Source organism: Dromiciops gliroides, chromosome 4, assembly GCF_019393635.1.
Source record: "Dromiciops gliroides isolate mDroGli1 chromosome 4, mDroGli1.pri, whole genome shotgun sequence".
NCBI classification, from domain to species: domain Eukaryota; kingdom Metazoa; phylum Chordata; class Mammalia; order Microbiotheria; family Microbiotheriidae; genus Dromiciops; species Dromiciops gliroides.
The window spans coordinates 471,276,438-471,303,616 of record NC_057864.1 but is presented as its reverse complement, the minus strand read 5'-3'; the positions used below and the strand labels follow the sequence as shown (position 1 = coordinate 471,303,616).

Sequence of the window (27,179 nt, the reverse complement as noted above, 5' to 3'; positions counted from 1 at the left end):
AATGGGAAGCACGTCACTTTGGGGGTATCAAGAGATACTCTTGGGGGAAGCTAGGTGGCGCAGTGGATAAAGCACTGGCCCTGGATTCAGGAGGACCTGAGTTCAAATCCCGCCTCAGACACTTGACACTTACTAACTGTGTGACCCTGGGCAAGTCACTTAACCCCCATTGCCCCGCCAAAAAAAAAAAAAAAAAAGAGAGACACTCTTCATTTTGAGGGGATTTTCCCTGTCCCCGAATCTACGCTGCAGAGGACAACAGAATCCAAGCTGGAAGGGCCTTTGGAGTATCTAATCAGCCCCATCTTCCCATTTTACAGGTCAGGAAACTGAAGTCCAGTAAGGTTGCAGCTTAGCTGAGGCGGGTCACCCGGGCTCTTGGACCATCTTTGTGGAGGACTGGTTCTGCTAGTGGGGGTGCGGAGCGAAGGGAGGCCCCTAAACCGGTGCTCTCTGACCACTCTGGGCTCTCCAAGTGGCCCCAGCTAACAAACTGATGGGCTTTGCATTGCACCCCTAGCAGACATGATCCTCAGTGCAGAGAAACCAGAGGGATGAAATAGGTGGGGGCACTAAGGTTACTTTGTATTTGCCCCGGAACCTCTTATTGCTTAGAAACTGCCTGCTGGTCATTGAGTGTTGAGAATCAGTATTCCTGTACATGAGAAATAGAATACAAAAGAGCTCCTGTCGGACCCCTGCCCCCACACCATGCTCCATCACTTGGGCTCCCTCCCAAGGACGAGCCCCGCCGATAGGGACATGGAGCTCCTGGGGGTCCCTCAGCCCTGTCCCATCACCCAAGCTCCCTCCCATCCCATGGTGAGAAGGAGCCAGCATCTCCGGTGCATCCCTTGGACCCTCACTTAGGCTCGCTGGAGAGGGATGGGCTCCTCCAGTGGGGAAAGGCAGCCAGGCCCTGGGCAGCTTTCTCATTCAGACAGTTTGCATTCTCAGGCAGGTGGTTGCTGCCTACAGGTTTGACACTGTTGTCTTGAGGTTGGGGGCGGTTATTTGTATTAATTAAAAGATGATGAAGCCACAATGAAAAGAAAGTGGTTAAGAGCCTAGGGTGAAGCCAGGGCTTCCTTCTTCCTACCCACTTTATTATGTACTTAATCATCATGATTTTACATAATTAATCATTGTTATTCATAATGATATAACAAAGAAAATACCGGAAGGCAGGGATGACCTTTCATTAGAAGCTACCTCCTGTGATCACACAGGTGGGTGGGATATGTAAGTATATTTTTCCTTGGTTTCCCTTTCCCTTTTTTCATCATGCTGATTTAATCTCCCCGTGGAGCTGGTTTTAAAACACCTATACTAGCCACCCCTCCCTCTTTGACTGCCTTTTCCCCTTATTGAGTCTCTGGCTCTCCCCACTTTTGGCACCAGTCCCCTCCTCTTTGCCAGCTGCCGCATCATTTAACTCCACAAGGCTGGGATGCCCCCAAAATAAAGCCCACCTGCCTCCTGCATGATTTCATCGTCTGTTCACGTCGTCCTCCCCTATAGAGTGTCAGTTGCTTGATGGTGCAGAGTGTCTCACTGTCTCTGTATCCTCATGGCTCGCACAGGGCCTGACTCACAGCGGACACCTAAGAAATGCTTTTGGACGGATTGATGGAACCTTGTCACACAGTTGATTTACTCCTTCTGTTGCTGCTTTTAAAGGCAGAAATATCAGAGCCAAAAAAAGCCTTCGCCAGTGAGTCTGGAGTTGTGTTACTTTGGGGGTTCCTAAGTGAGCTTAGTTTTTTGTTTGTTTCTGCCTAGGGGAGTTAGTAGTTGTAGTGGGCCCCCAGCTGGAGAGGTTCTGTCACTCTTGGTTCAAGTTGATGGAATCCAGAAAAGGGAGTGGGGAGTGGGAGGCAGTGTGCGCAAGGGGGAGATTTCCAAAGCCAGGCTTCCAATTCTCTTTCCCCACCCACCATTCTACTTCAACCATATATAATCCCCCAATCTCCCATCAGAAAATAGGCCTCATTTTCTCTGTATGAAAATTGTATTTCGTATAACTTGGAGCTGAAACTCACTTGGCCTTTTCCCCATTGGTGATCCCTGTAGGAGACATTCCCACATTTTGGCCTTTTGTCAATCGTTTCTATGCATGGAATGATCTCCTACCTCTCATCTGAACTGGAAGGGAACCCAGAGGCCCTCTAATTTATGCCCCCCTTCCTCCCTCCCCATTTTAAGATGAGGAAACTGAGGCCCAGGAAGGTCAATGACTTGCCCAAGGCCACAAAAGACAGTAAATGACAGAGGTTACTTGAGAGCCAGGGACTTCTGGCCCCTAGAGCCAGTGGTTTCTCCACCATCCCTCCAAGACGAGACTTCATTTTCCTTGGGTACTCAAGTACCAGAAATCATTTGTCATTTTTTTTTTCCTGTGGTGTTACTCAAATGTCTAAGACTGATTGAATCTGTTAGGTGTGATAAGGGTTCCTTAAATAAGTGTGAAATTTCAGACCCTTTGGTGACAAGGCTGAGAAAGCTGAGCCCGGCAAGCTCCCAGCACCTGCATGATTTCAGTCCCTGGGGAACCAAATGCTATTTAATTAAAAAAAAAATTCTTTTTTATAGGTGCTCATGACAGGCCTTTAGGAAAGATGGTAAAGGGGGTACAACATCCCCCTCCCTCTTTTCTCATACCTCTGTTCCTTGGCTAAATCTGCCCACCCCAGAGGTATACAGAGCCTTCTGTTCTCTTGAGCCTTTATCTCCCATCCAATCCCACCTGCGCCTCTCAAACAACTCCTCATGCTCCAGATTGTTCCTCCTGCTTCTCCTTCATCACTAGTTACCTGTTCGATGTCCTGTGTCATCAAGGTCCTAGGAGGGGATTAGAAGGAATCCGGTCGACTAATTCAGGCTGACATGTTAGTGGGTGATAATGGTGTTATCCCACCTTTAGAAAAGATTTACACTTGCTCATGGGACTCCAAAGGCTTAACCCAAAGGAGTGACAAGTGCTGCTAATTTCTAACACCATTGTGAGTGGGTGGGAGACAAGAGTCTTTGGGACAGGCAGACCTTCCAGTACTTCTCAAATGATACTTAATACATGGGCATATCTCTCTGACTGTCTCTGTCGTTGATGTTTTTATCTATTTTTCTAACTATCTGATGTATATATGTGTGCATAAATGTATAAACATATCCACATATCATGTGTATATATGAATGCATACACACATATATACATACACATGCAAATATGTGTATAAATATAAACATAAAATTATAGAGAAAATATGCATTATCTATCACTCTATCATATGTATATATATATGTGTGTGTATACATACCCATACAAATATATTGTGTATCAATATATAAACATAAACATAGTTATATATAAAATATAGGCATTATTACTCTATCATGTGTATACATGTATGCATATGCATATACACATACACAAATGTGTGTATAAATATATAGATGTAAACATATATAAAATATGTGCATTATTTATCACTCTATCATGTGTATATGTATGTATGTATACATATGCATATATATACACATACAAATATGTGTATAAATATATAAATGTAAACATATATAAAATATATGCATTATCTATTTGTCTGTCTATCTATCTAGTATTCCAAAAGTCACTGTGGTTTTTAGCTATCAAAGCTTAAAACTGCACTAAGACTTTTGGGACACGCTGTGTTTATGTGGGTCATACACGTACCCACGTGTTTGCTGTTTACTAGCATTTATAAAGCACTTTAAAATTTGCAAAGAGTTTTGTAGATATTATTCCATTTGGTCCTGACAACAGCCCTGAAGGGTAGATGCTATTATTATTTCTATTTTTATAGATGAGGCAACTGAAACAAACTCAGGATCAAACAACCAGTAAATGTTTGAGACAGGGTTTGAACTTGGCTATCAACTCCAAGTCCAATACCCTATCTAGCCGCAGCGTGTATGTACATTTTATTAATATAATGGATCCCCCAAAAAGTGTTAGTGGAAGTTTTATGCTTTAATGACTAAAGAGACTTTTGGCACACCCCGTATAATACATGCAAAACCACACACAAATATATGTGTTGTGTGTGTATATATATATATACACACACATACACATATACATATATATGCATATATACACATATATACATATATATACACATATACACACATATATACATATATACATATATATGTATATATATGTATGTATGTATATGCATATGTATGTATATATATGTATATATGTATGTATATGTATGTATGTGTATATATGTATATATGTATATATGTATATATGTATGTATATGCATGTATGTATATGTATATATATGTATATATGTATGTATGTATATATATGTATGTATGTATATATGTGTATATATATGTATGTATATATATGTATATATATTTATATATGTATATATATGTATATATGTATATATGTATGTATGTATATGTATGTATGTATATGTATGTATGTATGTATGTATATATGTGTATATATGTATATATATGTATATATGTGTATATATGTATATATGTATATATATGTATATATATATATATGCACACAGAGAGAAGGATCATGGTGGCGCAGATAGGAAACTGACCTCAGAATCAGGCAGACCTGGGTTCCAGCCATAGCTTTGTGATCCTGGTCATGTCACCTCTCAGCGCCGCAGACTGCCCTAAAGTTCTAGGTTACAGCGGAAGTTTTAACCTTCACTTCCTCATCGGAAGTCCCCTCTCCAAGGAAATCACAGGTCTGATTCCATTTTCATAATAATATTAACAACATTAACAACACATGTCGATGGCCTTCTCCCACCACCGACAGTGCTTGGACGTTCAGGGAGTTACCAAGCCAGGCGTTTTCTGCTGGGGGCGGGGGGAGCCCGGTTTCTCCATCAAACTTGTTCACAGGCCCCGCTCCACTACAGGGATCTTTGGAGAACTGATATCGTTGGGTTTGACTTCCTGGTGCCCGACAAACTCCTGGAGTGGTTAAACCTGTTGAGAAGCAGGAGAAGGGGCCGTCTTGGAGGAGGGCTCCAGACAGAGGCTGGAGAGTCACTTGGCAGGGATGCTGGAGAGCAGATTCTGGTGCAGACTTGAAGAGGAGATGTCATCCTCTGAGGTCTCTTGCTGCTCTGTTATTCTCCTCGAACACAGGGAGGATGCACGTTTATTAATCACAGAGGACTAAAGCAGTCATTGCTTATATGGGAAACTCTAGCCAACACCTGCCAGCCTCCCTCCCATCCTGGAATGCTCTCTTGCCTCCTGTCTCACAGAGGCCCAGGCTTCTTTTAAAGCTCAGCTTGGGCATCCCCTCTCCAATGGACCCTTTTCTGGTCCTGGCAGGGGCTTGGGCCTCCTACCCCCAAAATAACTAGGATAAAGGTGGGCTATCAATGCCTCCCATTTGTCTTGGGTGCCTCCCTCAAACAGGGCAGAATATTTTCTTAATTGGACCAAAGCAATCAGAGCTGAGTATGAGAAAAGCCGGTATTTCTCTTTGAATCAAGCAAAGCCATGGCGTAAGGTTGGCTTATGCAAAGGAAAGGGAGGCAAGAAGTAGAATCTCATGAAGGACAGGGCCAGTTTGACTGGACTGTGGAAACACGGCCTATCATTCCAGCCAATACAGTGAATGTAACAGTGGACCCAGAATCAAATCTGGCTTCAGATGCTTGCCTGCTGTATGACCCTAGGCAAGTCACTTAACTTCTGTTTTTCTTTTTTTTTTTTAAGTGAAGCAATTGGGGTTAAGTGACTTGCCCAGGGTCACACAGCTAGTAACTGTTAAGTGTCTGAGGCCGGATTTGAACCCAGGTACTCCTGACTCCAGGGCCGGTGCTCTATCGACTGCGCCACCTAGCTGCCCCTGTTTTTCCATCTATAAAATGGGCATGCTAATAACACCTACCTCCCAGGGTTGTTACAAGTTTAAAATGAGATTTTTTTTTTTTTTTGTGGAGCAGTGAGGGTTAAGTGACTTGCCTAGGGTCACACAGCTAGTAAGTGTCAAATGTCTGAAGCTGGATTTGAACTCAGGTCCTCCTGAATCCAGGGTCAGCATTTTATCCACTGCAGCACTTAAGCTACCCCCCAAATGAGATAATATTTTAAAAGCCCTTTGCTAGCCTCAAAGTTCTATATTCTTAATGTTGGCTATGCTATTATTGTTAGTTCTTTTATTGTTTTTATTATTGTTATTCATAATATTAATTGTGTGCACAGGAGATGTCCAGGAAGCATGATAGGAAAGATAAACAATGTCAGTATCCCTCAGAGTTAGAAAGGAGACTTGGAATGAAGACCACTGGGTAGTAGTCTTAAGTAAGAATACCTGGAAATTTGGTGTATATCCATATACGTTGTCTCCCCGGACAGAGCATGAGCTCCTTGAGGAAAGGCAGGGGCTACTTTATGTTTATCTTTTCATCCCCAGCACCTAGAACAATGTCTAGTGTCATACATGCACCCACATATGAATCCATACACACATTTACATGTGCGTTTGTGTCTCTATACACACATATCTATCTATCTATATGATATAAGAGAGAGAGGAGGGAGAGGAGGGAGAGAGAGAGAGAGAAAGAGAGAGAGAGAGAGAGAGGGAGAGAGGGAGAGAGAGAGGGAGGGAGAGGGAGGGAGAGAGAGAGAGAGAGGGAGGGAGAGAGGGAGGGAGAGAGAGAGGGAGGGAGAGAGAGGGAGAGGGAGGGAGAGAGGGAGGGAGAGAGAGAGAGGGAGAGAGGGAGAGAGATTGATTGGTCACATTTCCTCCTCTTTCTGGTTTATTGCTGGCAAAGATATCAAATGATCTATGCTCATTTCACTGTCCACTGCTAGAAATCTGGACCCCAAGTGAGGCCCCTTCTCTCTCCCTTCACCTGGGTCTTGTGTCTCATCATCTGTACTGCAGCAATGGAAACTCAGGAAGCATGACCCACCCGTGTGCATAGGAGAGTTCAGGAGGGTCAGTGGTCAGACCACAGCTGGCCTACTGTGTTCTCTTATGCACAGCACACTTTATGAAAGGCCATTTATTAGCAACGGGCCAGATAAATTTCCATCAGAAATTTCCTGCTACAAGTTTCCAGAGTACGCATTGTATGTAACTCCAAAATACAGATAATAGTTGATAACAATCACCTTCAGATACAAATGGATGGTAAACTACAGTCTCACAAAGAATCATAAACATTTTATACAATTGCCTGTTCTCTCTTTTGGGTAAACTGTTTTCTTGATGGCAAATAAATGAACGGATACAAAACGAGAGGGAACTGTTTCTAGGCGGCACGAAAGACGTTGGGTTTTTCTTCTTGTAAACAAGATTGTTTTTTATAAAGATTTTTCTAGCAAAAGGGAAGACTCAATAGAAATATGTTGCAATGTAGCAGAAGTAGATGGAGAGCCAGGCTCAGAGCCAGGAAGACCTGGATTCAAATTCTGCCTCTGACCATCTGCTAGTCACTTAACCTCTCAGAGCTTGAGGTGACTCTCTAAGGCTGTAAATCACAGAGACCTATGTTGGTAGAGGGAGTTACCTCCTCTGGGAATTCCCTCCTTCAATGAAATCTCAGGTCTAGAACCTGTCCTTTTAAGAGCAGGAGAAAATCCACAGGAAGACAACCAGGATAATGAAGGATTCTGTAGACCATCTAGGGACTGATGGAAGGACCTTGTGAGTGTGTGATGTGGAGAAGAGACTTATTACAGGGGATGTGGTTGCTGTCTCTAAGGACATGTGTAATAGGGATATTTGCTTCACTTGGCCCTGGCTTAGCAAAACTAGGAGTAAATGGGTAGAAGTCACAAAAATGTAAATGTGGGCTGGGAGCAAGGAAAACCACCCTCACAACTGGAGTTGTTCCAAAGCTAAATGGAGAATCTCAACAATGTAGTGAGTTGTTGTTCCTCATTGTTAATATTAAAGCAAAATCCATCAGGGGAAGGGGTCACTTGTGAGAGGGCATCTGTTTTATGTTTTTTGAGCACATATCAGACCAGGTAGCTTCTGAGAATGCTCCAGCTCTGAGATTCTGGGTCTCAGAAGTCTTTGCAACCAGGAAAGAAGGAGCGTCCCTGAGAGGTAACACAAAGAGACCAGAAGAACATGAGGAAATTCATGGTACAGGGAAAGGGCAGAAGACTTAAGGATGCAAATGTGACATTCTGAAGAGTACAGTGGAGAAAGCAACTGTTGGTCAATATGGAGAACAGAGCTGTCATCTAAAATCCTCCCATTCTTTGTCTCTGTGTAGAGAGGAGAAGTATAAAAATAGAGGCATCCCATTGCTGGGAGAGGAGGTAAAAGGATGGAGTGTGGTCAAGTCCTGTGCTTGCATTCCTGGAGGGGACTTATGCAGTGGAAATTCCTTCCACCAAGGCTAATGGGCAGTCTGTTTGCAACTTGCCCTCTTAAGAGAGTCACCTGGAGACCCTGGGAGGTTACTGACTCATCTGCCATCACATAGCTAGTGTGTGTCAGAGGACAACCTGGAAGCCAGGCTTCCTGACCCTCAGGCCCTACTCCTGTCAACTGCATCACGCTGCTTCACCGATATTTTAGGAAGGATGAATGTCAGTGAATTATGGGATGAACCAGCACAAAAAGAAATCGAGAGAAGGTTTCTAAAGTTGGCACTGCTTTCCCTAGGAGTTTATTTCATTTTGAAGGCCAAGAGTGGCATGGCCTGAGGCGGGACAGTTTGTAGAAACAGAGGGAAGAACTTCGTAATTTCTATGAAAGCCAACCTTTATAAGGGTACTCATTCCTTTGGCTGTCATTAGTTTTCCGGCTCTCTAGGCCAGGGATTCCTGATCGTGTTGAATAATATGGCTCCAGGACATGCTGAAAAAAAATGACATTTGGGGGCATAAAATATTTCTGAAACTCTATGGAAGAAGATAAATGAGCTGTTCCTGACCTAAATACAGCCACGATCTTGGTTTCGTGCCTACAGCCTACCCATTCAGATGGCACCATGTTGGGAGTTAAGTTGAATTATGCTTCTGTTATGCTTATGTTACCTACTAATGCCATTGTTGAGTGGCGAAAAATGCAGAAGCAAAGTGAGGATCCATTTAGGATGATTGCAGTTAAGCCTGGGCCCTAATTGATGGGGTGAAATCAGTCAGCAGGAATGTATTGCTCTAGGTCCTGAGAGAACCACAGATGGTCCCAATGATGAGGAATATGAACCCATCAGGGATGGATGACAAGATGATAATTAAGAAACATTGACATTAGTTTGGTTGGTGGATTGCCATGTATCAAGTAAAAGCTCATATAAACTTTTTATTTTTTTAATCTTTAAAGTACAATTTAATTTGTCAATGAACAGAAATAAACTTTCTTTCCTTACACCCTTTCCCTCCCTCATGGTAAAGTGAAGATGAAAACAAAAGCCCTGTAACTAATGTGCATAGACGAGCAAAACAAATTCCCACATTGGCTATGTCCAAAAAAAAGTCTCAATCCACAACCAGAGTCCATCATCTCTCTGTCCTGAGATGGGCAGCATAAGCATTTTTAGTCCTCTAGAATTGTGGTTGGTCATTGGGTTGGCCTGAGTCACTCAAAATTGTCTATTTACAGTGTTGTTGTTTTTGTCTAAAATGTTCCCCTGGTCCTGCTCATTTCACTCTGTATCAGTTCACACAAATCTCCCCATGTTTCTATAAAAACTCATGTCCTGGATCATTTCTTTTGACACAGAAGTATTCTGTTGTATTTATGTGCCATATAATTTATTTATCCATTTCCCGGTTGATGGATACTCACTTAGTTTTTAGTTCTTTGTCACTACAAAAAGAGCCTTTCTTTCTTTGAGGATATAGGCCTCCTGGTGTTATTGCTGCATCAAAGGATAAACACAATTTAATAGCTTCTAGGGCCTAAGTTTAAATGAAAACTTATATGTATCTGTAAAACTTTCTCTTTGGAAAGGAGCATTGAATTAAGAAATTAAGCACCCTGAAAATTTCTAATTAATGATAAAATTTGAGGAAGAACTCAAGAGGGTACTTAACACTCAGGATTTCTTTTCAGATCACCCTCTCACCCCCACCACCCGTGTATCATTAGTACAGATGGATGATTCAGCAGCATTGTCGATCTTAGGGCATGTCATTATCATTTCAGTTACTGGGCGCATTCATCCCTAGGGCAAGAAATATCACGGCTTTCCGATTGTATGAACTCCTTAAGTCATTTCTGGGACTCCATTCCTGGGACGAGCAGTTCTGGGTCATCAAAGATGTTTGCTCATCAGCTCAGCGGATGAGAGGGAGCCCATATTCATTCCTCACCAAGGGTCAGACTTCAGACCACCCCCATGCATGGAGCATCTTCTATCTGGTTACATGGATATGGGCTGTTCGTTTTGTGTATATATCTGTATAGAGATATGTTGTCTTTGCCAATGGAATGTAAGCCCTCTTAGAGCAGGAACTCTTTCCCTTTTCTCTTTCTATTTCCACCTCCCAGTAAAGTGTGTAGCACATAAAGACTCTGATATGGACTAGACCCATGATTTTGATGACATAGACACTTCCCAGGTCTCAGGAAATTCGCTTTTCCAGTGCAGGTTAGTGCCTTCTCTACAACTGATCATTTAAATCAGGGATTCTTAACCTTTTTGTGTGTTCTGGACCCCTTTTGAGAAGCCTGTGGCCCCCATCTCTGAATAATGTTTTTAAATGTATAAATTAAAAAAAAAAAACCCATAATATCGCAAAGGAAACTATATTAAAAGAAAGATGTGATCTTTTCTCCATTCATGTTCATGGATTCCCCGAAAACTGCCCCTGGATCTCTTTGGGTTTTTAGAAGCTGGATGGTGTCCTTAGGAGGGCAGCCAGGCTGGTGAAGGGGACTTGAGTTCGTGATATAGGAGAGTCAGTCGAAGAATCCACGGATGTTAAATCTGGCATTGGGATGAGGGATGAGGGGTGGGTATCCCAGGATCTGCAGTCTTGAGCTGAAAGGGATCCCAGAGTCCAGTTGGTGCAACCCTCTCATTTTCCATATGGTTCCTTCTATCACGCATCCCTATTTCACAGAAATGGCCACCCAAAGGGGTTCAATGTCTTGCCCAGAATCACACAGGTAGCCCAGGAATCCACCTTTAACCCTTTCATTTGGAAGGAGGCGCTTCAGGTGAAGAATGGGGAGCAGTGGTTTCAAAAGAGCAAGAAGTTTTAGAGAGGCAAAGTTAGGTTTGTTACGGGGGGAAAAAAAGTCTAAACTGAGCTGAGTCGTTGGCGCAAGCTTCCTTGAGATGTGGTGGGCTCACCCTCGTTGGAGGTCTTGAGGCAGAGCCCGGAGAACTACTTTGTTATTTTTGGGCAGCTGGTGGTGCAATGGAGAGAGCGTTAGGCCTGGAATCATGAAGACCTGAGTTCAAATCCAGCTTTAGACACTTAGTAGATTTGTGTCCTTGGGTAAGTCACTTCACCTCTGTTTGCCTAAGTTTCCTCATCTGTAATGGGGATAATTGTAACATGTCCCTCCCAGGGTTGTTGTGAGGATCAAATGGAATAATATTCATTTGAACAAAAAGAACAAGAAGGGGCAGCTAGGTGGCGCAGTGGATAGAGCACCGGCCCTGGAGTCAGGAGGACCTGAGTTTGAATCCAGCCTCAGACACTTAAACACTTACTAGCTGTGTGACCCTGGGCAAGTCACTTAACCCCAATTGCCTCACCAAAAAAAAAAAAAAAAAGTACTTCACTCAATGCTTGGCATAGAATAGGTGCTATATGTGCGTTTATTCCTTTCCTTTTCCCTTGTGGCATTTTGGGAATTAATCTTACATATGAGCTGGACCAGAATGCCTCTGATGTCCCTCCCAGTGCTGAGATGCAGTGGTTCTGTGGCTCTGTCATTCCTCAGGGGTGTAGACACCTGCAAGGAGCCTGGGATGACTGAAGCTAGAACTATCAGAAATGGACATAAGGGCCAAAGAAGTGAACTCTGACCGCCTGGCCCTAAAGGAGGGTGATTCAAAAGAAGGTAGTGGGGGCAGCTAGGTGGCACAGTGGATAGAGCACCAGCTCTGGATTCAGGAGGACCTGAGTTCAAATCTGGCCTCAGACACTTAACACTTACTAGCTGTGTGACCCTGGGCAAGTCACTTAACCCTCATTGCCCAGCAAAAACCAAACCAAACCAACAAAAAAAAAGAAGGTAGTGACCTGTCCTCTGAGGTGTGACCAGAATCAGTGCTCAGAGCATCAAAAAAAGGGCGGGGCGGGGGGGGGCAGAGAAGTGGCCAAATCAAGTTGATATTCCTCTCTCTAAGAAAGCAGGACAATCCCCTGCGGATAAATATGGTCAAAGGATGGGAATAGACAGTTTTCGCAAAAGGAAACAAAAACCATTCATTATTATTTTTTTAAAAAATGATCAGAACTCTCCCATAATCAGGGAAACACTCATTTAAAACAACCTTGAAGGATCACCTTGCTCTCTTCTGCTTTGATGGATGCAAATGGGTGAGAATCACAAGATACAAAACCCGGTGTCAGGAACCAGGGATGTTGCTGTTGGAGCTATCCATCAGCACCATCTTTTCAGGGGGGCATCTGATAGTTTACAGTAAGAGCTGCTGAGCCGATCACAGCCTTTGATCTGCTGGCCCTGGCATCTGGACAGCATCCTAAGGATGTTATTAAAAGGGGAAAAAAACTGCCCTCAGCATTAAAATATTCAAAGCTGTTCTATTTGTGATGGCAAAAAAAAGAGGAAACAGCCCAGATATACATGCAGGGATCGGGAGATGGCAGAATGAAGTAGAGTCTTTTAATATAATGGAATTTTCCTGCATTATACACCCAAAATATGAAGACTTCAGTGAAATATGGGAAGGCGCAGAAAGTGATGCAGAGCTAAGGAGGCAGAATTAGGGGAGGGAAATCCATATTGACCATTATGATATGAGAGACGGCAACAACAAAACTTTATGATCCCATAGATGGAGAAGTGTTTAGCTGCTCGGAGCAAGTCAATTTTTATTGTTGGTACTCTTGGAAGCCAGGGTTCCCTCTTGCCTTTAGAAGCCAATACTGATTCCTCAGTTTACCATTTACAGCCCTCCCCTCCCTGGCTTCTGCCCACCTCTCCTGCCTTACCATGGATTATTTCCCTTCTCACTGTCCCCCACACGTGATGCTCCATTTCTCATATCGGTGACTTTGCACAGGTGGTCCCCTGTCTCTGAAATGTGCTGCCTTCTCCTGGAAGCCCATCAGAAGCCCTAATTTCTTTCAAAATTCAAGTACCAAAAGGCCTTCTCTGAGTGCCCCATACGCTCCGGCCTCTCCTGTCCTCTGATGATTTTATATACATATGTACACAGGCACACACACATAGATTTATATAAAGCTACACAGTGTACACACACATATGTATATGCATACATTTATGGTGTGTACACATTCACCTATGTGTGTACACATTCATATGTGTATATCATGTACCTACGTGTATATGGGGTATTCAGGGGCACTGGCACTCTGCTGTGAGGGCTGCTCATCCCCCTTTGGTGCCCATCTGGTACCCAAGCATCACCTGTGCCTCCAAGCCACATTCTGCTAAACCATCTCAGCAGACCAGGTTGAGGATGACCGACAAGCCTCAAACCCATTAGTGAGTTAGCAGGGTGTCTTTCTCCAGCACATGAAGAATTCTCCCTGGAGGAATGGGCAGGTGAGAACAACTCATTTCGGTGGCCACCAAGGTGGCTGAAGCAGCTGTTGTGGAGGGCTTAGAGCTTGGTTGGATACGGAAGATACCAAGGTCATTCACTACATCCTGCGCTATTGCCAGTTGTTCTGATGGACTCCAATGACCCTGGAAGAGCGAGTGAGGCCGATGCCTTTGTGCAGCTCTACCTCCCTTCACTCGAGTCGAGACATGACCCTGTGATGTCACTGGTCCTCTTTGAAGATGAAAGATGAGCAACATCATGTATATATACGCACCCAATGTTACACTACTATGTAGGGCGCTTTCATATAAATGTGCATGTGCATGAGTGTGTGTGTATAAAATATTTACACATGCGTGTAGGTAATATGATCATTATTAGATTACTGTATGCATAAACTATTACATAAATGTATGTGAGTATGTTTACTAAAATAAAGAAATACATGTGATCATCTCACCAAAAAAATTAATTCCCAATGCCTGGCACAGTGCTTGGTATACATCAGGCCCTTAATTAATATTTTGTGAATTAGATTAAAAAAAAATTTTAAGAACACCAAAGTATATAATACCTTGCATAATCGTTTCGATGTAAATTGTTTAAAACAAGAGTTTTCCTGCTTGAAATGAAGCAGAATCTACACTGGAAACTGACTAAGAAAGTTGATTCTGATTTGTTGGTGCTCTCATGTGAATTTCTGTGCCCATCACTTGCCTTTCTCGGGGATCGGTCTCCCATCCATTGCATAGAGAGGCAACACTTTCTATCCCAATGGCTTTGAGGAGACATTGCAGATATTTTTACTTGTCCATAGTGACCTAGAAGGATTAGGTTTGGGAAGGAACTATTTTTGGATACGCTTCAAACCTTTAGAACCATGTCTACACATTCAGTCAACCAACGAGCATTCATTTATCATTTAAAATTCATTTATTAAGCACTTACTGTATGCCAGGTACTGTATTATGCACCAGCAACACAAAGACAAAAAGGAAATAGATCCTGCCCTCCAGTGTCCTGCAGTCTCCTTAATCTCTGTGAGAAAATTATTAATAGTGGGGTGTTTGGGGGACTCAGAGAGACCCCCTCACACACACACACACACACACACACACACACACACACACACACACACACACAGGAACTCTGGCTGGTTTTGCAGGGCCAGCCCAGAGTCCGTAGAATCACAAAAGAAATGTAGATTGACTTTCCTGACTACCTAAAGGAAGTTGACTCACCTAGGTGACCCCCAAATCATGTCAATCAATAGACTTGAATGTTGCTGGCCAATTAGCTTGGGTCAAGGTACGGTGACCTGCCTCTACCTGAGAGAGGATAAAATATTTGAGGAGAGGGGGTCAGTTTCTTCTCTTCCCCCATCCTGGGATTTTATGCTGGGCCTGGGATGCTGGAGGAGGCAGCCATGCAGTCCCCACTCTCTCTGTTTTCTACCTAGGTAGGGCTTGTGAACTCTAATTCTGAGCAATGTGCTCTCTCTCTCTTTACTAACATTTAATATGCTTTAATAAATGCTTAATTCCCCAAACTGGTGCAGTAGCCTCTAATTTATAAGTAGCAATATATTAGAAACCCCACCTAAGTTCCCTAAAACTCAGGACAGGGATAGGCATCCCCATATAATATCAAATAACACATCTCCCAACTCTGATTTCTGTGGAAGGCTCTGGATTATTTTGTGAGCTGTGTAGAAATAGGCCCCCCTGAACTGTGTGATGTACTTGGTGCTGCAGAAACTAGAGTTCACCTATTGCGTGTGTGTGTGTGTGTGTGTTGGAACCTTTGGCAGGCTAGTAAAGACGACAGACCCCTTCTCAGACAAAAAAAATCCCCAAATGCACAAAACACATAGAGTTATAAAGGAATCCAATAAAATTGATATCGTTATCAAAATATTTTTTAAATGACCTCTAGGATACGAACCTCTTCTCTGGTTTATACATCTGCTTGTCCTTGGGAATAGCATCCCCTGGAAGTGAGCACTGGAAAGCCCTACAAGGTCATCTAGCCAATCAGAGAAGGCAGCCAAACGGCAGCATGGAGCTCAAGAAGCTGGCTCCAGTGAGGTCACCATTTTGGATGACAGTCCTTTCACTGCCTTCCATGAGAACACTGTGGTCAGTCATAGGAGTGTGGTAGGAACACTCTTGGGATTGGGTGCACCTGATGACAGTTGGATATACTGAAAAACACCCACCTTTTTTTTTTTTTTTTAGTGAGGCAATTGGGGTTAAGTGACTTGCCCAGGGTCACACAGCTAGCAAGTGTTAAGTGTCTGAGGCCAGATTTGAACTCAGGTCCTCCTGACTCCAGGGTCGGTGCCCTATCCACTACGCCACCTAGCTGCCCCAACACCCACCTTTTAAACCAGATTTTTAAGAGAGCAGGGACTGTTTTTGCCTTTATTTGTATTTCTGGTTACTTAGCACAGTGCCTGGAATATATAGTAGGTGCTTAATAAATGCTTGTTGACTTGCCTTATTGACTTGTATGCCCAATTTCCAGCACAGACCTTGGACAAAGGAGGCCCTTGATAAATGGATGATGGTGATTGTATATAATGACAACCTATAGTGAATATGTAAGAAAACAATGAAGCAGTTCAGGGAAGGGAGAGGGCATGATTCTTCTTAACTAAATCTCAGATGCCCTCTGGAGTTTATTCTTGAACTGGCCCACAAAGCATGGTGGGGTTTTTTGTGGGGGGAGGGTTAGGGGTCTACCTGTTTTTTGTTGCCATCGGTTCTGTTCGGGTGTCTGGGATCTGAGTTCTTCCCTATTCTTGGCCTGACAGATTGTCTGAATTCTACTGAGACCCAGTAGGAAATATTCCCATGCCCATTCTTTTCACATCCTGCAAAGCTGATGTCTTACCTTTTGGTTCAACATTTGAAAAATCTTTGCTCTGCCTTGAAATCCTGGTTTTCAAAAGAAAACATGCATTCCCCTCCTCCTTGACACCTTTTAGAGTAGATGTGAATTCTGAGAAATGTTTGGTTTGCTTTGAGGAACCGCAGAGAACTGAAGTCGCTGCAATCATAGAGACGTGGGAGGTAGAGATGAGGAGGGGTGCTCTCCTCCATTACATGAAAGGGAGAGACAGCGCCCACGGGAGAGGGCTGTCAAGGAAGCAGCAGTAGTGGTGAGGTGCTCTCAAAGCAGAGCTGCTTTTATTGATTAGAAGAGTCTTAAAATCAAAGGCGAATGGAGAATGAGGCTTTGACTCCCCACATCTGACTCTAGTCCGTGGTTCTTAGCCATGGTGACCGTCTCACATATCAGCGTCATCCGTGGAATAATGGAAGGGGGATTGGCGTGCCCACACGCACATTTGTGTGTTTATTAGGTTGTGTGTATGGGTGTGACATGTATGGGTGTGTAGGCCAGCATTTCTCACCCAGAATAAAAGTTAAATTGTAATGAGAGGAGCAGATTCTCAGCACAGAGATGGAAGGGAGTAGAAAGCTGGGCCTCGCCAGGAAAGCCAAGAACCTATAGCGATCTGTCATTCTGCTCCCTGGGTAATACTTCCCACTTATCCTCAGTGAGACCCCGTCATTAAGTGTCCTTCTGTTGCCCCTTTGAGCTTAAGGGCTTATCATTCTTGGAACTTGAGGTCTCCTCAAAGAAACACAAATCCTTTCTTTATTCTTGGGATCAGGGGACTTAGGACCTGTCTTAGGAGCCTCTAGATACAGAAACTGAGCTGTCAAGCACAAAAGTCTGGGATTGGGGACTGGGGAGGGTGGGAGGCAGAATCAGGTGTCTCTGAAACTTGACTGTGCTGCTTAAATTGATGAATTCATTGTCTTTTCTCCAGTAATCCCATCGATTCCTGGTAGCGTGATGGAGGATAAAGCTACTTCTCTTGATAATAATGACATGTCTTTGGATTTTATGCCCTCAGAGTGGCATTGTTTCAGCTGTCTTTTTAGAAACCTTGCCCCAAGAACCTGAGGAAAGCTTATTGACTGTTAACTCCTGGCCAAAAGGACTCTTGGGCATAGTCTGTGAATAGATCCAAGAGCAGCCAAAAGTAGGAAACAGGAGAGAGGGAAAGAGGGATTCTGGGTGAGGGGTGCATTCCCTCTCTGCCATAGTTGAATTGCTTTCCTCCCTCCCATTGGCCTCTTGGAATCGCTATTTGTTGTTATTTCCCCGCTTAAGTCAGCTCAAGTGTGGCCTGCACCATGAGCCCCTTCCTCATCCTTACAGCCCCAGCTCATTGTGTTGACTTGGCATGTATTTTGCACTAATTTGGGTACCAACTGGCATCTGCCCCAGTCCATAGAATGTAAACTTCAGGAGGTTATTTATTTCTTTGCATCCTTAGTACACAGTGCAGCACATTTGACAAAGCAGGCGTTTAACCTGAGCTTGTTGAAATCAGACAACAAGAATGTAAGGAAGATGACGAAGAGTCCTGGCAAGAATCTCTCTAGGCCAGGGGTGTCTCTCTTAGGGTTCACAGACCACCAAGAATCAATGCATAGATGTCAGGGAGTCTATGGACTCGGATGGGGAAAATAGCCATTATTATTTTCACCGAGCTCTAACTGAAATTGAGCATTTTCTTCAGTTATTTAAAAACATCAATCTGAGGGCGCCCAAAGGAGTGTCTATGATACAAAAAAGATTAAGAACCTGAATATTATGTCAATGATAAGGGGTGGGGGGAGGGTAGTGTAGAAGCCAGAGCAGAGATGCTGAGTGACTTAAACTCATAGGGCCATCGATCTAAAGTCAGAAGGAACCTCAGAAGCTGTCTTGCCCAACCCCTTCATTTTACAAATGAGGAAACTGAGGCCATAGCGAGGTCACACAGGTATTAAAAGGTTGAGTGGGGATTCCAACCCAGCTCCCCTGGCTGCCAATTCGTTGCTCTTTCCATTCTAGTACCTGTCCAAGATCTTAGACCTAGTGAAAGACAGAGGAAGGTTTAGAACCAAGATGTGTTGATTGTTAGTTCAAGATATGCTAAAAGTCTCTTTGCGTCTTTGTGTTCTGTAGAATGTGATCCCTGATGGGACAGCTAGGTGGCACAATGGATACAGTACCAGCCTTGGATTCAGGAGAACCTGAGTTCAAATATGACCTCAGACACTTGACACTTACTAGCTGTGTGACGCTGGGCAAGTCACTTAACCCCAATTGCCTCACCAAAAAAAAAGGGGGTCAGCTAGGTGGTGCAGTGGATAAAGCACCGGCCCTGGATTTAGGAGGACCTGAGTTCAGATCTGGCCTCAGACACTTGACACACTTACTAGCTGTGTGACCCTGGGCAAGTCACTTAACCCTCATTGCCCTGAAAAAACAAAAAACAACAAAAAAAGAATGTGATCCCTGATCTCAGACCTAGTCCAGGCCAAACCCTGATGACTAAATGCACTGTCATTGGGAAAGCTTGTCCCAAGCAGCTAGGATAAAAGTGATGTAAGTCAATGGGAGGTCAGCAGGGTCCAGCAAGAATATTCCTGATTGAGAGAGGTCATGTGCATTGGTGGATGCAGAGATGACCTCAGAGTCAGGACCTTGTTTAAGTCTTGCCTCTGGGGCTGGGTGACCTTGGCTGAGTTTTTTCAATGTTCAGTGCTCCCAGGAGTTATCGTTCTGAGACTAAGTTGCACAAGATGCTGATGTGACCTGGAAGAGGGACTTTCAACATCAATGAAACTTTAAACCTGGACAAAAAGACAAAATAAAAATAGAATTAACCTTTCCAGGGAATCAGAGGACCACAGATTTAGTCCAACCCCTTCATTTTGTTTACAGTCTGAGGTTCAAATGGGTACAATGATTTGACTAAGGCCACACAGGTTTTCATTATCAGAGGTTGAACTTGAACCCATGGCTTCTTACTGCAGATTGAATGCCCCCAGGGAAGCAGATGGCAGTCACTCATCTCACCCTAAGAACTATCCAGGCCAGACCCAAGTGTTGATTTCTTTCCCCAAACACCACTGGAGGTGGCCCTCTACCCCCCCCCCACCCCCACCATAAGTAAAGGGTGCAGCTTGCCCTCCCTGAGGAGGGGCTGTTGTCCAAGATTGGAGGAGAAGTTGTGAAGAGTTTATACCCCAGAAATGCTGCTTGACTGGTTCATTAATCAGGGATCTTCAGAGCAGTGGCCCCAAGCAGGCAGGAGGATGTAGGGGGCTGAGCGTTTGTTCCTTGGTCTCTCATAGGCCCGCCTACTGCAGAATGGACACCACTGTATAACAGAGGAGACCTCATGATCACAAAGCAGGGTGTTTGATCCTCACACCAGCCTTGGGAACTTTGTTCCCAGCTTACAGATGAGGTAAAAGGATAACTCGGGTCTTCCTGACTTGAAACTTATCATCCTATCCACTAGTATCACAGGTGGGTTTGAACTTAAGTCTTTCTGGTTCAAGTCTGTCACCCATCCCCTTGCCTGATCTCATCTCTGTACAAATTTGAGCACTAAGATACACAGATTAGAGGGGACTGGCTTGACTTTGGCACTAGCTAAATCAGTCTTCAGACTCACTCTGCACCTATCAGTGGGGCAGAAATTGGGTGTGCCGGGATTTCCCCCACCCCGACTTCCTAGTGTGGCCGGCCTGGCTCTGGGGTGCAGGCACAAGCCTGACATGGAAAGGTGACCAGATTTTTCCATGGTTTTGTCTCTTGCAGAGGAGCTGAAGGTGCCTTTGGAGGAGTACGTTCACAAGCGCTATCCGGGGCTGGTGAAGGTGGTACGTAATCAGAAGCGGGAAGGCCTGATCCGGGCACGGATCGAAGGCTGGAAGGTGGCCACAGGGCAGATCACCGGCTTCTTCGATGCCCACGTGGAGTTCACTGCAGGCTGGTAGGTACAGATGAGGCTGCCTACCTATGTTTGTCCAACCTGAGCAGCGTCAGGGAGATCTATTCAAGAGAACAACACATGCCTGTGGCTGTCTGGGGAAAATGGAAAAGTGAGGCCATCTGGGGTTTGGCGTTTGAGTTTCTTCTTCTGTTGTTCCTCCCTCCCTCACTTCCCTTCTTCCTCCCCCAACCCCCTTCTCTTCTGATTAAAAACTGCTGGGATAATTTTCTTTTGGCAGAGGTCCGTACCTAGAACTTCTCTCTCAGAAATTAGGGGGCGATTCCCTATTAGGTCCCAAGTAAAGTTCAGGCTTCCATGTCTGGCATTCAAGGCTCTGTTCAAGCAGGTGCCTCTGTGTACAGTTACAGCCGTATCCCATGTCTTTCCTTCTTTATATACTACTTTCCATCCAAAATGGGCCAGTTACTCTTTAGTCTCTAACCTGCCTGGCAATTCCTGACCTCCTTTGGTCACTCAATGCTTTGAAGATCCTCCATACCCATCCTTTGAGGTGCTTCTCAAATGTCACCTCTTCCAGGAAATCTTCCCTGATCTCTCCTGTCAGTCACCATCTCCCCTTTAAGAGCCCATGTAGAATTTTATTCTCACCTATTAGTACTACGTTCAGGGGTAGAGTGGAGCTGGTAAATGTTAAAATCCAAGTGCTCGGCTCGGTGCTTGGCATACAACAGAGGCTTAATAAATGCTTATCAATTGACTGAGTAAATGTTCAGCGAGCACGAACACTTTAGAAATCAGCAAAATGTCCAAATCCCTTCATGGCTTCTTTTAAGTCTCAAATAAAATCTCTACAGGAAGCTTTTTCCAATCTCTCTTAATTCCAGTGCTTTCCCTCTCTTAATTATTTCCTATTTTTCCTGTACACAGCTCACTTTGTGTATATTAGTTTACATATTTTCTCTCCCATTAGACTGTAAATTCCATGAAGGCAGGGACCACCTGCTTCTTTTTGTATGCCCAACACACAGTGCCAAGCACATAGGAGGTGTTTAATAAATGTTTATTGATTAATCTACCATTTTGTTGATTGTTCAGACTTAAAAAAATGATGGAGAAAATACATTATTAAATGCAGATTAAACTTAAAAGTTTGTTGTATGTACATACACACAAACATATATGCATATACATACATATATATGCTCATATACACACCCCCACAATACACATGCACATGCGGCACAGTGTTAGGTCCATAGAGTCACAGCAACATAAATTTCTGTAGCTGGGAGGGACCCCAGGTGCCATCTAGGCTGATCCCTACATTTTATAGATGAAGAAGCTGAAGTCCAAGGAGTTTTATGACTTGCCCAAGGTCACACAGAAGATTTAGAGTGTAGAAAAGCCCTTAGGGGCCATCAAGATCAAACCCCCCCATTTTGCAAATGACAAAACTGAGACCCAGAGAGATAAGTTACCTGCCCAAGGTCATCCAGGTTGTGATCTGAACTTGCATTCTCTGACATCAGAGTCAGTGTTTCCCTCCTCCCCCATACTATGCTATCTTTTGGGGCTATTTACTAAATATTTGTTGAATGATTGAATGGTTGAATCAATGAATCCCCCTTTTTTTTTTTGTGGGGCATTGGGGGTTAAGTGACTTGCCCAGGGTCACACAGCTAGTAAGTGTCAAGTGTCTGAAGCCAGATTTGAACTCAGGTACTCTTGAATCCAAGGTCGGTGCTTTATCCACTGCGCCACCTAGCCGCCCCAATGAATCCCTTTTATGGAAAGTGATGAACTGGACAGTATTTGAAGATTTCTATTAACAAGAGCCTCACTCACATAAAACCCATTATAAAGCACTTTGCTGAACCATAGCTTTCATTTGAGTGTGCGACAAATGAGGCTCCCTGTGTACACCTCTCATTCGTACATGGAAAACTGATTGAGCGTTCAACATTCAGCAAGCATTTGTTAATTACCTATTATGCGCCGACCAGTTGGCCAGGCCATGTGATCCCCTTACCTCGTTTGTGAGCTCCATCAAAGCAAGGACCAGGTTCCATCTTGACCCTGTGTTCAGTGGTCACTTAATAGCCATTAAATTAATTAATGAATGGGTAAATGAGAGTAAATGAACCAATACTGTTGCTTCCTTTGAAGAGGCAAAAAAAGGAGGTAGGTACTTTGATAGCTGCAAATTAAAGGAGACAAAATCTGGGTCATATATATATATATATATATATATATATATATATATATATATATATATATATATATATATATATAGAGAGAGAGAGAGAGAGAGAGAGAGAGAGAGAGAGAGAGAGAGATCTGGGCCATATATAGAGATATAGAAATATAGATATATAAGCATAGATAAATAGATAGATAGATAGATAGAAGTTATTTCCATCTAATTTTTTCCAAAGCCTGAGTAGGTGCCATGATAAAGATTCTGGAAAATGATTCCTTCCTGGAGCTCTCTATGGAAATAGCACGTGGGATCCTAGGTTAGAGCTGGGACAGCTACATGTTGTGCAAATATTTGACAGAGGAGGGAACCGAGGTCCTTCAAAGTGAAGTGACTTACCTAAGATCACACAGAGACAGGATCTGATTCCAGTTCTTCTGACTCAAGTCGGTGCTCCTTCCAACAAACCACCAGTCTTCTTTCATTGTCCATTTCCCCACAAAGAGCCCAAATTCTTCTCAGGGCTTTGGAAGAATAAAACACTTTGATGGTGAGGCAGGCATCTCTCTTTGCCTTTTGCTTTATGGCATCTAATTCTCTCCAGCATCGTTAATCAATGAAATTAAATCTTTTTAGAAAATCAATTTAGGTTGATCAATTAGCTGCAATGCGGTGTAAAAGAATACATAATACAGTCAAATTCATATTAAAAACATTCCATCACGGGCAGAATTGACCTATTTTCCAGAATGGGAATTGAGTACCTGCAGGAAATTAGACCTAATCTATCACCGACAGGAGAAAAGCCTTTCAGAAACACTTGGTATAAGACAGATCATTCCACAAAATGGGGAAGACTTGGCAGCCCAGCTCACTTCTAAGGTAGCTGCTGAGGAGTTCAGAGGGTGGGCACTAGAGGCCCTAATGTGGTACAAGACACATCCAGGGAACGTGGTATAATGTTAAGAAAGATAACTGATTCCTCCAGAGTCAGAAGATATGGGTTTAAATCCAGCCTTTATTTCTTATTACCTGTTTAACCTCCAGCAAGTGAATGAGCTCTTGTGTGCTGTTCTATAAATTGAGGGGGTTGAGTTATGTGGCCCCTGAGGTTCGTTTCAGCTCTAAATCCATAATCCTATGATCCTAAATCCCTTCATCTCTCTGGGCCTCAGTTTCCTTATCTGTAAATTTAGAGGTTGGGTTAGATAGCCTCTGAGACCCCTTCTTCCTCTGGATAAATGATCAAATCCATAAACATTCATACCTCTGATACCTGGAAGATAATTTGAATACTTGCCTTATAAACTAAACATCTCATCAATAGAATGTAAGCTCTGTGAGGCCAAGGATTGCTTTATTCTCATCTTCATGCCCTCAGGGCCTACCAAAGTGCCTGGAACATAGTAAAAAAAAAAATGCTTTTTGATTGATTGGAGCGAGAATTTGCCCAATTCATGGGCCAGGGTATCTCAGGCAAGCTAACTCCGACATCTTGCCTCTGTTCTCCTGTTTTCTCAGGGCTGAACCTGTTCTGTCCAGGATCCAAGAAAACCGGAAGAGGGTGATCCTCCCCTCCATCGACAACATCAAACAAGACAACTTTGAGGTCCAGCGGTACGAGAACTCAGCCCATGGCTACAGCTGGGAGCTCTGGTGCATGTACATCAGCCCCCCGAAGGACTGGTGGGATGCCGGGGACCCTTCCCTTCCCATCAGGTCAGTGGCAAGAGAACTTGGAAAGTCTAGTGACAGTCAAATACAGCGGGAGGTTAGAAGAGTGAATGTGAGCCTGTGTGGCGGACCACATAATCTAACCCGCTTTTGTTTTCTCCCCATGATGAGTTGGGGAGTGGCATTTTGTTCTTTTACCCTGGAGCTTCAAATTCTGACTTTGTTGGCACCACGGACAAATGACTCCAGAGTTGCAGTGAGACTGGACCCGTCTTTGTTTTTGCCCCTAGAAATGATGGAAGTTGTTCTTAAGTTAGGCAGCCTAGCAGGGGACAATTTGCTGCTTCAAATCTTGAACCAGGTAAGGGCTGTTGGGAAGGAGATTTATTTTTCTCTCCTGTTTCTCAAATGATGGAAACACTTGTGTTTTAGTAAAACTCCAATATATAGGCCTTCCTGTGGTTTTCTGTAAATATGACTGACTTGGAGGCCATAGGGAAGCCCAGCAATTTTTCATGCTGCTGTCACAAGTAAGAAAAGACAGAATAAATCTGTCTTCCTTTTCATCTAGTTTTAGGAGAGGGAGAGGAACTGGCTATGATTGGGTATTAGGGTATCTATGTGGACCAAGGGCTAGGACTTGCTTCCTGGAGCTTTGAGGGTGTTTCTTGCACTTGGTTAAAAAAAAAAATCAGCTTTAAAAGTACACATGTGGTGGTTTCATATTGCTTGCCTTCTCAAGGGTGGGGAAGGGGCTGGAGGGAGGAAGAGGCTTTGGAACTCATTTAAAAAAAAGAATGTTAAATAAATAAACAAAGTAAAAACAAAATAAAAGGATACACCAGGGAGGTATGGCTACACAGTTCTTCAGCTGGGGGAAATAAAACTACCTGAGTTTATGAGTGGGTTGCAAACTCACTATGGATCAATACTGGTATGTTTTAGTCAAAAATGCCAGTACAAGTTTCAGCTACATTTAGAGAGGGAGAAGGTCCTGGCATATGGAGGTGATGATCTTTGTGTCCACTGCTCTGATGAGACCACAGCTAGAGTATTTTCTTTGGGTTTTAGTGCCACATTTTTAAAGGGACACCAAGCTGGAGAGTGTCCACAGGAGAGTCATCAGTGTGGCAAAGGGTCTTGAGTTCATGCCTTACCAGGATAGTTCAAAGGAATGGGGACAATTTAGGCTGTTAAGAGAACACTCAAGGGCAAGAGACATAACCGGTGTCTTCAAGTGTCTAAAAGGTCCTCACACAAAAGAATGGCTAACATGGCTCTGCTTTGGGCCCTCCAAGGACAGCACTAGGAGTAGTGGTCAAAGGTTAGATTGAGGCAAGTCTGAGCTTGAGGTCTTTTGAGACGGTCTTAAACATATTAGTTGCTTTAGTAAGCAAAAACCTTCATTATTAGATAAGACATTATTATTACAGAGCCTTCTTTTTCTCTTTTTGTTATTGCTTTTCCATTTAGTAGGCTCTTCCTAAATGTGGATTGATTGATTATGTTATTTTCCTGGTTGTTGTTTTTTTTTTAATTTTATTTATTTATTTTTTAAGTGAGGCAATTGGGGTTAAGTGACTTGCCCAGGGTCACACAGCTAGTAAGTGTTAAGTGTCTGAGGCCGGATTTGAACTCAGGTACTCCTGACTCCAGGGCTGGTGCTCTATCCACTGTGCCATCTAGCTGCCCCTTTCCTGGTTGTTTTTACTTCATTTTGCATCAGTTCATATAAGTCTTCTTGTGTTTCTCTGAATTCTTCATATTCTTTGTTCCATATAGGACAGTAATATCCCATGAAATTAGTGTGATAGGCACTGTTTCATATTGGGTAGAACTGGCCTCAGAGCAAGGCCAAGTCCCATCTTGGACATCTCATAGTTGTGGGACCCTAGACAAGTCACTTAATCTCTTGGGACCCCAGATTATAGGTTGCATTAATGGTGAAAACTTACATCAATAGAGGAGCTTTCTTCACTTGAATTTCTATACCAATGAAATCAGGTTTCATCTCTATCCCTATTAGTACATTCATTTACCACAATATGCATTCCTCAATTGATTGGCATCATTTTGTTGTTGGTTCTTTGTTTCTGCAGAGCACTGTGAATCTTGTTGTAAATGTTTGGTCTATATTGGACCTTTCTGCCTAACATGGCTCTCCTTGGGGCTTATGTCTAGTAGTGGGATCCCTAGGGAGAAGATATGAATATTTTAGTCATTTTCTGAACCTAATACCTACTTGTTTTCAAAGTCATTGGACCAATTCTCAGCTGAGTGGGTGATATTTTAAAAGAATGCACACAGATAGAAAATTCCTACTTGCTCATCCTCATCACTATAGTAATGTTATATCCATCCATCCATCCATCCATCCATCCATCCATCCATCTACCTATCTTTCTTTCTTTCTATCTATCTACCGATTATCTATCTTTCTATCACAATTATGTGTGTGTGGGTATATGTATGTGTATATATATGTGTATGTGTATGTATGTGGATATATGTATATGAAGGTTTAAAAAAAGAGGCTGGGAGAGAAGTACAAACCTCTTTAAGATTAGAAAAGGAGACATGGGAAAGGAAATATTACAGGCCTATTTTTACAGCTGTGAGAGAGGCTGATTTATATATCCCTCATGTGGATTGAAATCCTGGGGTGGTGATGAGGGTTAGACGGAGGGAGGTAAGTGTCAATGATCACATGAGAGGGATAGGTCAGGCCAAAACATCTCTGGAAGCCAGAAAATTATTTGCAATGGCC

At 43.3% G+C, this 27,179-nt stretch overlaps 1 protein-coding gene across 1 annotated transcript in view; it reads left to right on the top strand.

Moving 5' to 3' along the window:
• Positions 1-27,179, top strand: part of GALNT17 (polypeptide N-acetylgalactosaminyltransferase 17) — a 444,417-nt gene that overhangs the window by 202,165 nt on the left and 215,073 nt on the right. Inside the window, exons 4-5 of the mRNA XM_044005254.1 lie at positions 20,406-20,580; positions 24,260-24,457. Of these exons, the coding sequence (XP_043861189.1) occupies positions 20,406-20,580; positions 24,260-24,457 (373 nt within the window). The remainder of the gene's footprint in view (positions 1-20,405; positions 20,581-24,259; positions 24,458-27,179) is intronic.